The sequence below is a fragment of the Charadrius vociferus genome, unplaced genomic scaffold (assembly GCF_000708025.1).
Source record: "Charadrius vociferus isolate BGI_N301 unplaced genomic scaffold, ASM70802v2 scaffold90, whole genome shotgun sequence".
In the NCBI taxonomy this organism is placed as follows: domain Eukaryota; kingdom Metazoa; phylum Chordata; class Aves; order Charadriiformes; family Charadriidae; genus Charadrius; species Charadrius vociferus.
In genome coordinates, this window is record NW_009647222.1 from 9,802,240 (window position 1) to 9,814,984 (window position 12,745).

The window sequence follows — 12,745 nt, forward strand, 5'->3', positions numbered from 1 at the left end:
CCGATGCAGTGCTACAGGCTTGGGGAAGGGTGGCTGGAAAGCTGCCTGGTGGAGAAGCACCTGGGGGTATTGGTTGACAGTTGGCTGAATATGAGCCGGCAGTGTGCCCAGGTGGCCAAAAAGGCCAACAACATCCTGTCCTGTATCATGAACAGTGTGACCAGCAGGACAAGGGAAGTGATCATTCCCCTGTACTCTGCATTGGTGAGGCCCCACCTTGAGTACTGTGTTCAGTTTTGGACCCCTCACTACAAGAAAGACATAGAGGTGCTGGTGTGTGTCCAGAATACAACAAAGCTGGTGAGGGGTCTGGAGAACAAGATCTATGAGGAGTGGCTGAGGGAACTGGGATTGTTTAGCCTGGAGAAAAGGAGGCTGAGGGGAGACCTTATCGCTCTCTACAACTACCTGAAGGGAGGTTGTAGAGAGGTGGGGGTTGACCTCTTCTGGCTAGTAACAAGCGACAGGACAAGAGGAAATGGCCTCAAGTTACGCCAGGTTAGGTTTAGATTGGATATTAGGGAACAGTTCTTCACAGAAGGGGTTATCAAGCATTGGAACAGGCTGCCCGGGGAAGTGGATGAGTTGCCATCCCTGGAGGTATTTAAAAGATGGTTAGACGTGATGCTTAGGGACGTGGTTTAGTGGTGGGTTTTGGCAGTGCTCTTCTTTATGGTTGGGGTGACAGAGCACTGGCACAGGCTGCCCAGGGAGGGTGTGGAGTCCCCTTCTCTGGAGATTTTCAAGACCCGCCTGGATGCAGTCCTGAGTAATGTGCTCTGGGCAATCCTGCTTTAGCAGGGGAGTTGGACTAGATGATCTCTAGAGGTCCCTTCCAGCTCTGAAAATTCCGTGATTCCGTGTTGGGTTGATGGTTGGACTTGATGATTTTAAAGTTCCCTTCCAACTTAGACAATTCTATGATTCTGTGCTGTTTTTTCTCCTTGATCAAAAAAAGGAATGGTCCCAGCTGAAAACAGCTGTTGATCCCTGCAAAGAAGAAAAAGAAGAAATTCTGCTGTTACTGTCTCTTAAGTGTTTTAAAATAGAAGCCTGCACTCATAAATTGTGACACTGATTTAATGATGAGGATTTATTTCTTTAGGGGAAGGGAGTTTTTACTCCCCTTCCTTTGGGGTGACATATTAGTATTTCTCTTTACAAGCTGAGATCTACATGCCTTCTTCCTCTATTTTGTTTCTTAAAGTCAACTTTGGGACTTTAGGAGAACATCGAATATCCCACATTTGGGGATAAAATTGGAAAAATTAGCACCACTGTGTTACAGTTGTTTGCAATTCAGTGGTGTTGGGAGCCCAGCACATGGTCTGTACAGCATGACCTAGTGCTCTTCTCTCTTTGGAGCATCATAACTGGAGCTGAAACGAAGCATGCCCTTGAGCTATGCGTGTCACTTTAGGAGGTTTAAAAGTGTCCTGGAGGGACAGCTTCTTCTGGGGCTTGGTTCTGCAAAGGTAGCTGTTGTGGCCCCATCCCAGCCTAGCACTTTCAGCAGAGGAGTGGTCTCTCCGGTATCTAATGGGAGTCCAAATTGTGCATTGCTGCCCATGCTCCTGTCATGTGGGTCTGATCAGTGACAACCCAGACTCTGAAGAAAGCCACCCTCCATCTAGTGCCTTATGGGGCCGTGAGTGCCTCAGCTGCGCAGAAACTGGGAGGGATTATCTGTGAAACAGCAGCATTGGAAAGGGTTGTTCACCCTGAGAGAGAGAGGAGTGGCAATGGAGGTAATGGGATTGTGGTGGTGAGCTGATTTCGTGGGAGAAATCAGTGCCTCTGATGGGAACAGTAATCGTCAGGTCAAAAGTGAGGAAAGCCATTGAAGGCACAGCTCAGAAGAGGGGTCGAGGGCAGGAAGGGGGAAATGTTGAGGAAACCCAAAGGAGACCAGAGATGGCCTGGCCTTTCTGCAACAGGTACCTGCAGGAGGGACCGGACTTTGTTGTCCCAGTGGGGCTGGGTGTACTCCTCTTCGGCGATGAGTTGACCTAAAGGAGTTGATTCAGTATGCAAACAGAGGGTGTTTTTCACTGCCTAAAAGGGGAGAACAGCAAATACCAAAGACTTTTCTGTGATAAGAGATGTTTGCATGGTGCCTGAATAAAGTGGCAGGCATGCCCATCCTCTCCTATCTCTTCAGACTGTCAGTTTTTTGATGTTTTGTGGAGTACTAAGATTTATATAGAGGAATGAAGATACAAGGACATAAGCAAAGGTCCCAGGTGGCTTCAGAAATAGTACGAATTGCCAGCCTAAACCTAAGCAACTTACCAGATCTGAATCTTAAGGTTCATCGATGGGTGGCAGGCCATGGCGTGAGGTTATTATAAGGCAGAGGTGGCCACCTCCAGTGCTGTAAAACTGAAGAGTCCTTAATGCAGTGAGGTGCGCAGGAAATCACTGCCTGCGAGAGCAGGTTGCTGCATTCATCAAGTCTCCAGGCGAACGTGCCAGCCTCTGAACTTCACCAGCCGAGGGACCAGGTGCTTCTCTTTTGGCTTCCTCTGGTGGGGAATTAGGTAATTTTTGGTTGGAGAGTGAAGAGACCAGAAAGGAGCAGCCACGTCTCAAAGTGCCTGTTCTAATTGTACTGGACTTCTTGAATAAATGCCCTCTGGTAATCATTTGAAGCAGCAAACAGTTCATGAAAGCCTCATTAATGCTTTCAGCTGGTTTTTTTTGTGTGTGTAACAAAACCAAAAAAATTTATTGTCTTTTTAACAGAACACCTCCAGAGGATTAAAGACAGCAAGTGCGGTGGAATATATTACAGAAAACAAGTAAGAGGGCATATAGCTGGTTTTTACACTGTCAATCAGAAAGGAAATATTGTGGGTGTTTTCCCCCTTAGAAAAAATAGCTGGGATCATGATGATGACAAAAAGTGTAAACCCAGCCATGCATATGCATCTGAACAGTTTCTCTGATTTGTTTCCCCTTTTTTTTTTTATCCCCCCCCTTCTCCAGATTGCTTATTATGGTATAATGCCCTTCTGCTTTATTCTTTATATAAACTTCTCTAAAATAATTTCCAAGGCTTAGTGTTTGTCATTGCCATGGAATATAGCAAAAAATATAATAACAAAAACCCAGTACTATGAATTTACCTCAGACTGTAAATTTACTGTAGATTTAGTCTCAGACTAAACTGGAAATTTTTTAGAGCTGAAGTGGTTTCAACCCACTGTTAATTTATTGCTCTTGTGTCATTAAATAAAGAGAAAGGAGGCAGTTCTTCAGTTTGAGCTTGCTGAATTTGTGAGGCACTGTCATTATTAAAGGAGTTAAGTAGTAGGATACCATTTATAAACTGAGAAAATATGGACATCATCCCAAGCACTAGAAACAGATTTTCCTACTATCATCTTTTATATGCTAGAACATCTTCAAATTCTAATATCATGAGCAGCTTATTGGAAGAGGATATTATGGATTGTGCTTATAAAACCAAGGTTCATCAGTTTGTGGGCCACTTAAAATTTCATATACTTCCAAGAGCCTATACAGATATACAGTGTACTTAAAAATGTCTGTTGGAAAGTTACTCTGTACAAAGTGCCATTAACTTTATCTCCTACTTTACAGGACAGCTGATGGCCCAGGTAAGCATTGCTTATGAATAAGATTAGTTCTGCTGAATGCTTTTTCTAATTCTTTTTTTTTTTATTGCACTTTTAGAGAGAATTTAGAAGCGCAGTCAAGCAAGTACTGGCCTTGCCAAGTTCAGTATTTCGCTATTATGTGGTGTTATACACCACATTCTGATCCATTTCTACCTCATGATACCAGTACGCTCCCTCTGGAGTTAATGGAGATTCATGTATTTCCCCTAGTGTTTTTCTCCAAATGTCTTCTGTTAAGGTGTGTTCGTATCAGCACAATATAGTTTGGAAATTGGGTGGTCACTTTGCCTGTGGACTACAGGCAACAAATGGGAGGTGAGACAAGAAATGATACAGTGGGTTGATAACCTGACAGAGAAGACCTGGCTGAGGGACAAAGTATGTCTTGGATTTACGTGTTGACCTCATTCATCGCTGGAACTATTTATGACCATAATGGCTTGAGAATTGGGCTTACCAGTTTCAATGTAGTTTCATTTCTGCAGTTTGCAAATGAGATTTTGAAATCTACTGGTGCTCGGTTATGGACAGTAGCTCAGTAAAACCAGTGTCCCCCGAGGTCTTATACCCTTAGGGCTTTTGAGGGCTGTGAAACACTTGAGGTGAAAAATGTCCATGTGTGCAGAGCCTGCAGAAGGTCCGGGCACTGCTGAGGCTTCTGTGGGAGCTGCTCTTCCTTGTCGCAAAGGAGCACATTGCATTCCCAGTGAATCAACGCAACCATTTTAATTCTCTGCTGTGCCCTTTATGTTAGAGTTTTCATCCTTTGCAGAGGTGCAAACTGTATAATTTAATACATATTTATCACTTATTCCACTGAGTGGCCTCTAGTGTGGGCTGAAATTGTGAAAAAACCCACAACCCTGTAATTAGGTATTTTCTTCCAGTGGGCTGATCCTGCTGGAAAGAGAAGTCTGTAATTCACTCTTTAAAATGCTCGCTTGCTCTCTATTTTTGACACAGCCTGCTTTCAAAGAGAGAAATCCCAAAGTGTGGCTCCAGAAGAGGGCTCTCTAGTTTGCGAGACCATTGCAGGCTTCAAACTGGTGCTCAGTGATTTATTTGGTGGATTCGCCCCTTCCCTGACTTTGCTCCTGCAGCAACCCCCTAAACAGGGAGAACGGAGAAGCCCGAGGAAACCCTTTTGCAGCGGAGGCCTCTCTGTCACTGGCTTTTGGGAGGACTCTTCCTTAAGCAAAGCTGCCTTTGCTTCCCTGCAGCGTAGAAACCGGTTCGCCACTTAGTTATGCTGCCACAGTGCCCTTGATTTTTAAGGGTGTTTCAAATGCTTTGTTCGTGCTTGAACCAGAGCAGTTCCGTGGCCACGGTACCATGAGGAGATGTATCCCGCCCTCGCTAAACCTGGGCTGAAAATGGAGGTGAGGGTGGGCGTTCACAGGGCCTTCGATGGATCTCATTTCCTTGGAAATCTTTAAACTCGTGCTAGTTCTCTGGCGCAGTGCTGCAGGCTCGGTGCCTGCCTTTAAACTGGATGGCAGCACTGGTCATTTTTGAGGTCTGTGAATTTTCAGAGAAAGGGCAGTGTCCCCAAACCCAGTATCTTGTTTGTGTTTTTTGAAGGAAGGGGGCTGTTTTTCTGCAAATTTGATGTAACTGACTTTTCTGTTGGGGGAGGGCACTAAAATGTATAGCTCTTCTCCTCTGCTTAAAATATTTTACCCCAGAGGTTGATGGTTAAAACAACATAACTGAAAAGTTGGGTGTTCAAGGCCAGGCTGGACATGGCCTTGGGCAACCTGGTCTAGTGGGAGGTGTCCCTGCCATGGCAGGGGGGTTGGAACTCAATGATCTTTAAGGTCCTTTCCAACCTAAACCATTCTATGATTCTATGAAAAGAGATAAACTGTAGAGGTGTGAAACACAGACATTGCTGAAGCTGGTGGCAGCACAAATCTTGAGAACCTCTGCAAGAAAAATTATGGAGCTGAATGAAGTAAATTGTTTTCTCTGATGTAGTCAGGCTGAAGGGAAGCTTGTCACCCTGTCCTCTGATAAATACAAAAGCAGGATTTTCCCCCATCTCCCTACTACTCTCTTTCCCCTTGACTTATAAGCTGTGAACACCTTTCTCCTTCTGGAGATCTTTAAACCTCTGATCTGACAGTTACTGCAAATAATGCCAATTAATGTTGTTTTGATACAGAAGATGATGCCTTTGATGAATTATTTAGCCGTGCTCCAGATAAACTGGATGCTGTAAAAAAGGTAATTTGCTTTTTTAATCAACAGCAAAATTTGTAAGGTAAAACATAATTCATGACTTCACAGAAAAAAGTGATCTTTTCTTCCCCCCTCTCCTCCTCTTCTGTTTTCTTTAGGTATTTTTGCAGTTTGTCAACCAGCATGTTGGAAAATTGGGATTAAGCGTGAAAGACATCGAATCTCAGGTAGCCTGCTCTAAGCTTCATGTTAACCATGTTTTGTCAGCCATTTGAGTGTTTCCTCTCACCATTAGAATTCCTCCTTTTCGTTGTAGCAATTTGAAACTTGGCAACACAACAATTATTTCTAGCTTCAGGTTAAGATATCAGGCTTCAGTCTCTGAAGTTTCTGAAGGTAATAAGTAATGAAAAAATACAGCTTTGTATTGAATGCTACCCTGGTAATGCTACAGGGAGTAACTTTCGGAATCTGCCCGACTCCTGTGGATGCTCTTTCTGTCAGGATGGAAATAGAAGTGTTCTGACAATTAAACTGAAAGCCAAGTTGATTACTGGTGCTTAGTGATTTTTAATGCTGGGTTTGCTTCATGGTAGGAAGGCCTGATTTTTGTTACATTGCAAAGTCCCATCCTCTGGATGTTGAGCTCCTTTAAAGTCCATGAAGTTGCAGGAGAAGTGCTCGTTAGGCACCTTGGGATCACCTCCCTGGGCGCTGGTGAAGAGAGGCACAACCGCACCTCCGCTGTCCTCTGTCACTGCCGCTGCCTCCGGGGAGGGCAGACGGCGGCTCTCATGGAGCTGGGGAGCTGCAGCATCCTCCCCACGCCTCTCCAGGGACAGCGAGCGAGCGATGGGAAATGACTTCAGGGAGGTCCCTCCTGCCTTTTTCTTTCCCTGCTTCTGGAGACACGCGTGCAATAACTGCGGGAGAAGTCAGCCCACAGGTCTTGCTTTGCTCCAGGCATTCGAAACCTCGGTGCAGTGGCAGTGCCTGCGATTTATGCTGTGTGGATGGAAAGCGGAGCTGCGCTCCGGTGCTCTTCTGGGTTTTCCTGGTGGGCAGTTGTGAGAAAGGAAGCTTAGCAAATGTTTTGTCATAAATCTCAGGCACTAGGCACAATTTTATTTTATTTATAGTTGCACGTTTGTCACTTGCGGTCGTCTGAAGTCTCTTCACATCTGGAATGGTTTGTTTTAATAGCTGTCCTTTTACAAGGTTGTATTTTTGCTAATATGAACTTGAGAGCCTTATGTAACAAAATACAAAGTTCACTGTAGAAGGGGTTGAGGGAGCTGAGTCATTAGGTTGTCTGCTTGCCAGAGTACCATTTAAATTCCTTTATTGCTAGAATGGCATTTATCGGAGTACTTTACTAAAAGCCAGCATAATAAGTAATACTCAGAACATTCTTCATCCAGTTTGCAGATGGAGTTATCTTACTTCTGTTAATTGGACAACTGGAGGGTTACTTTCTGAATTTAAGAGATTTCTTCCTGACTCCATCCAGCGCCACGGAGATGGTAGGTTTGTATTTAATTAGTTAGAGATTGAGGCTTCAAATATCTCGTGTATTTAATGCTTCTGCATGTCAGTGAGGAGCTCTGCCTCTTGCTTTTATTGCTGCTGGTGCATGTGAAGTCCTACGCACGCAGTGTTTGCAGGTTGGTGGCTCGGGACAGTAAAAATGCACGCACTCGGTGCTGTAGAAATACCTTGGAAGAGGTCGCTGTATTCTTCAAAATTAATTATTATCTCATGGGGTGCAAGCTATTGTTATGTGCTTTTGGTAGGCAGATACGTAGTTCTGAATCCTTCCAGTGAAATACAGAGGCTCTGTGTGGTGGGGAATTGATACACTATCTTCTGCAAGTCCGTCCTGCAAACAGCGTTTTTAAGTGAATGACAACTCTTGCATAGCAGAACTCGTTCCCTATAGGTTTCCTTACGCTGTCCTAAAAATATACCTTAATCAAGACATGACCAGAATGTTTTGAAGGCCCCCTCTGTACTTAGGAACCTCTTGAGAATGTACATCTTTTCCTGCCCTGAGGCAGGGAGCTGTAACCTACCCAGCCAGATTTCCTTCACCCCTTTTCCACCTCTAGCAGGCAGACTTCATCAATGTTGTTTTTTTTTTTTTTAAAAAAAAAGCTGGCATCAGCCAGAAGGTACCATGTGCTGGTGTAAATGCCTCCTCCCCAGATGTAGGATGTTGAAATATTTTGGGATATTTGAGATATTTTCAAATTGCCTGTGGTGTGGGTAGAGATTTTTCATTTGGGTCACTGAATAGCTCTGAAAATCTTGAAACTGTAGCTATTTTTCCTGGGTTATATTCAGTTAGATCTCTGAAGGTGAAATGTGTCAGATCCTTTTTGCTTGAGAGCTGTCTGAGAAGGGAATCTCTCCTCTGGCATGGTTTGCATTCCAGCTTCTCCACGCAGACGAGGCTTTCATCCGATTCCTGACCTCACCACCGTTAATCTCCCTGGGCAGTATTTATTTGTAATGAAAATCTCAGAGGTCCTGTATTAACTAATAAATACTCCACTAGAGCTTTTCATCAACACATTTAAAAGCACAGTTGTCAGAGACCTAGGTTCAAATTTTGTCAAAAATTCATTGCTATCAGTTGACAATTGTTAAAAGCATGAGGAAAATTCAGATTTTTTTTATCTAAGATGAACTGGACAATATGTTTTGAAGGCTTGAATCAAGTAAAATCAAAGCATTTCCTTGCAGTTGTTTTTTCTTACTTTTCTCCTCCTCCACTCAGTTTTCAAAATTGTTTGCTCTGGTCCATTGACTTGGAAACAAGTTTTTAACGTTTCCAGTAACTGTTCAGAGGAAGTCAATGAATATTTTTTTATTCAAAATTTCATTGATAGCTTTTTTCTTTTTGGATTAGCCTTAATCGAGCCTCATGGATCTCTCTGAAAAAATGAGATATCTCTACATTTTAGGTACAAATCAGAGCTCAGACTTTCTAGTTCTTACCCTACACGTGCTGGTCACTGGCCTCAGAGAAGGATATCATGGGGTTGGGTACTGGTTCAGTATAATTCTCTACATCTTAGTGATTTCATTTTAGCAAAGTTACTTCCAAGTACTGGACTTATTGTTGAACTGTTTGCCAAAGTGGTATTTACCATTTGTTTCTCCTCTGATGTTCATTACAGGATGAAAAGTGGGATGACAATATAACTAAAAATACTGAGCGACCATAGTTCAACTGTCATTTGTACATAAAATAAGTCTTTCAATTCCCCTGTGCTTTCTAACTCCCTGTCATTTTAGACATTAATTGGTACAGTACAGTATGAAAATGTAACCTTTGCTGAGATTTAAAACACGTCATTTGTGTTATAAAAATTGTGACAACCGCACGCCCCGTTATGATCGGTGTGGTGCATCAAATTTCATTCAAGCGGAAAGCTTGAGGTTCAAAGCTGGTACGTACACCTCATGAATAGCAAGGACGGAAAATTGGGATGGAAGCAGTGATAGTGAGGGGGAAACAGAAACAAGAAATAGGGAAGGCAGGAGCCTGTGTTAGAGGGACAGGAGGGGTGAGGAAAGCAGGTGGAAAAATTCGGAAGGTGACCCACCTGCAGGTGCCAGAAGACAATGCTGCATGTGGGTAGGTTTGTTGCTGTTTTTCTGGGTGTTTATAATAAAAAAAATACCAAAAAATGAGGTTTACAAGTAACTGTAAAGAAAGTCCAGCTCTGGGTGCTTATGTATATAGAAAGGTGTGTATTCTGAGACAAAGAATATAATCGCAAAATAGGCTGAAATTAGGAGTGAACTTTATGCGGTCAGGAGATAAGGAAGAAGGTGAAGGAGGGCCCTTGTGCTTATCACAACTGTGGGAACTCAGAATTTTTGCCAAAATAGGCCCAGAGATTAAATACCCAAAACGTCCTGACTTCTGTCCAGTTGTAAATCCTGGAGAATTGTCCAGCTCTTTTGAGTCTGGACGTGCAGCTGGATGAAACGACTTTATTTTCTAGGTTGCCTTTCCTTGGTGTTTATCAGTATTTCTGTCTGATGATTTATTTTGAAATTTGCATGTTATCGTTCCTTTCAAATCTCATACGTGTTATAGAGAGGGAAGTGTACCCCTGTTACCTATGCTGGTTCATTAAGAAAACACTTGATTAATTCATTCCAATCAGAAAATTGTGTAGATCTGTATAAGCTTAAGCTCTCCTGGCTGCTGACTATCAGAGGAAGAAAACAAGCCTGAACCCAAAGTGTCAGTCTCAGTTACTTGGAAATCAGGGAACCGGGTAAAAGATAAATCTATCGCTTCACTTCAGAGCACACAGTTTTAGCTTGCCTTATGCGTGGGGGACTGCTGTGCTTATTGTCAGCATGGCAGCATCTATGATGTGCCTCCTGAAGGATAAATTGCTCAGTAGCTGAAGGAAAGTACAAAGAGACAATTTGAAGTTCGTTCAGGTCTTGTTGCTTCATTAGATGAAGGGAGCTTGCTAATTACCAGCCAAGTAAACAACTGCCCTTAAGCTGTAAGAAGCTAGTAAGGGGATGGTGTATTACTTTAAAAAAATCATTCATGACTACTGCCTATGTGTGTGATACTGCTTTTATGTTGGGATGGGAGAGAAAAACAAGTGAGGAAAAATAAAATAAAACAACCCAGCTTACGTTCATAGATGTGTGCTTAATTTCTCACAAGTAGTATTAAGGATATCATCCCTACTGTTACTGTGTATAGATATCTTTATATGTTAAAGCATAAACTTCTAGCTCACAAATATAGCTGGTTGGAAGATTTCCAATCTTCATAATTCTGAGTGAAATCTAGAGAACTTTTTCCTTATGTATTTTTTGTTTGTTCCAGATGTAGTAAGTGTATAGGCATTGTTAAAAAAAACCCTGAAATAAATTCCATATATCTATTAGATCCAGCCATTAATCTAGCCTGTTTTCCCTGTGGAAAAGTCCATTAACGCAAGACTTTCACATGTAAGGTCTATTTTTAAATAAATGGATTCTTCTGCCCACCTCATGGGATAAGTTTTGTTGGAGATGGATTTTATATCCGATTTGATATGATAATTGGTAGAAATTCTGAAGAGCACTCCATCAAAACTAAGGAGATGAATATGAGTACATATTTATGAATCAGTATCTTCAGCTACTAGAGAAATACTTTTTACAACCTGCTGGCCACTGCACTGTTGGGTAGAAAATATTTTCTGTTATATTGATCTCTCTCTCTCTCACGAACAGCTTCACAACGTTAACCTTGCATTGGACTTGCTGACAGATGGAGGTCTTCTGAATTTTTCTGTGAACTCTGAAGGTGAGTCATGACATGCAAACTTGTCTGGAATAGAATTGCTAATATCTTGGCTTAGCAAAAGTTTGGGTAATTGAAGAAAGTAGGTTCTGCAGTGTGACGCTGACACATTTCATTATATGGCTGCCCCATAGCTCCTCATTTCAGAATGAATAATAATAAAGCTGAGAATTGTTTTGAACCATCTTTTTTTCTATACTAAAAATGTTGGATTGTTATAAGTTTAGTAACTTTACACTAAACTTAAACTGTTTAATAAGTCAGTATTTTTTAAAGATTTAAACCAGTGGCAGCTCCTAGGGAAATTACAGCAGCTGAGCTAGAGGGAGAGCTATTTTTCTATCTCATAAAAAGTTTTAGTGCATTAAAAACAAGCTTGCTTCATGTGGGAGGACACCTTGGAAAATATGTCCTGAAAACCAGAAACACTGACCTCTCGATTCAAACCCAGAAGAGCTGGTGGTTCAGTCTCCTGAAAGTGAAATTCATAGGTTTTAAGTTGTCATTCTGCCTAGTTCAGACCAGGGAGCTGAATCTTGATCTCCTACATCCAAGTGAATGTTTTCATTGCTGAGTCAATGTATACGCATGTTGCTCTCTCTTGCCCCACTGAAAAAAAAAAAAAAAGTTTCCTTTGGATGAGTCCAATTTTCCAATTAAAAAAATGCTCTACAGAAAAATTTTTGACCAGCTCCTGGTGGGACGAGGGACGTAGCTACATTAATGGATAGTGCTGTGACTGCTTAGCTTGGCCTCTTGCAGGGCATGTAACCTCACCCCATCATTCCTTCATCAAGCTCAAAAGCTTGTTGTTGAATAAGGGAATCAAATCTTTATTAAAAATAGAAAGCATTATCCCTTCCCCTATTAGTTGCTCATAAGCAAGTGAGCACATGTGTTTAGTACATAACCCATGGCATCGTGGAGAAGGAAGGATAGAATTTAGGACTTTCTTTGTTTCTTTGTTTTTTCTTTTGTTTTCTTTTTCCACTAATGCTTTGGTGATGTTGGCAGTTTGCATGACAGGCATGCACAAATTGTGGGGTTTTTGCCATATTGCACAGGGCTAGGAGTTTGGCAAGCTCTTTGTGTTACCTTTGAAAAGAGTAATCTGCGTGAGCTCAGGTCTCCATGCTGAGATCCACCTTTTGTATGAAAGGAGTTAAACCCATGCTTTCTTTCCTTCCCTCTGGCCATTCTGCACTGCCTCAAATACAGTCGATCAGTATAAGAAATACTGGTGCCAACATCTGCAAATCCTTTAGCCTCACTGAGAAAATCCTCAGCTAGTGATTGAATTTAATATGATTTAGGGGTACTTATTACAGCTACACTATTTAGACTGGTCAATGATCTCATTTACTAGTGTTTCATTGTTAGCCTTTCTCCTGGTGATTTACAGTGCTGTAAGAAGTACAGTAAACCCTCTAAATCAGTTACTGTCTTCTGTTGCAATTATCAAATACAAGAGCAGTTTGTTTAGCCAAGAATATGGAAGCTGAAAACTAAAAGAAAAAAAAGAAAACAGCCAACAGAAGCGAAACATGATGGAAACATTACAACCAAAAAATAAAGTGTCAGGTAATTC

General features: G+C 42.1%; 1 protein-coding gene across 1 annotated transcript in view; it reads left to right on the forward strand.

The window, feature by feature from the left end:
* PARVG (parvin, gamma) overlaps positions 1–12,745 on the forward strand; it is a 19,584-nt gene that overhangs the window by 6,413 nt on the left and 426 nt on the right. The window contains exons 6-11 of the mRNA XM_009879710.1: positions 2,746–2,801; positions 3,700–3,722; positions 5,809–5,870; positions 5,984–6,052; positions 7,247–7,348; positions 11,088–11,160. Coding sequence (XP_009878012.1) covers positions 2,746–2,801; positions 3,700–3,722; positions 5,809–5,870; positions 5,984–6,052; positions 7,247–7,348; positions 11,088–11,160 — 385 coding nt within the window. The remainder of the gene's footprint in view (positions 1–2,745; positions 2,802–3,699; positions 3,723–5,808; positions 5,871–5,983; positions 6,053–7,246; positions 7,349–11,087; positions 11,161–12,745) is intronic.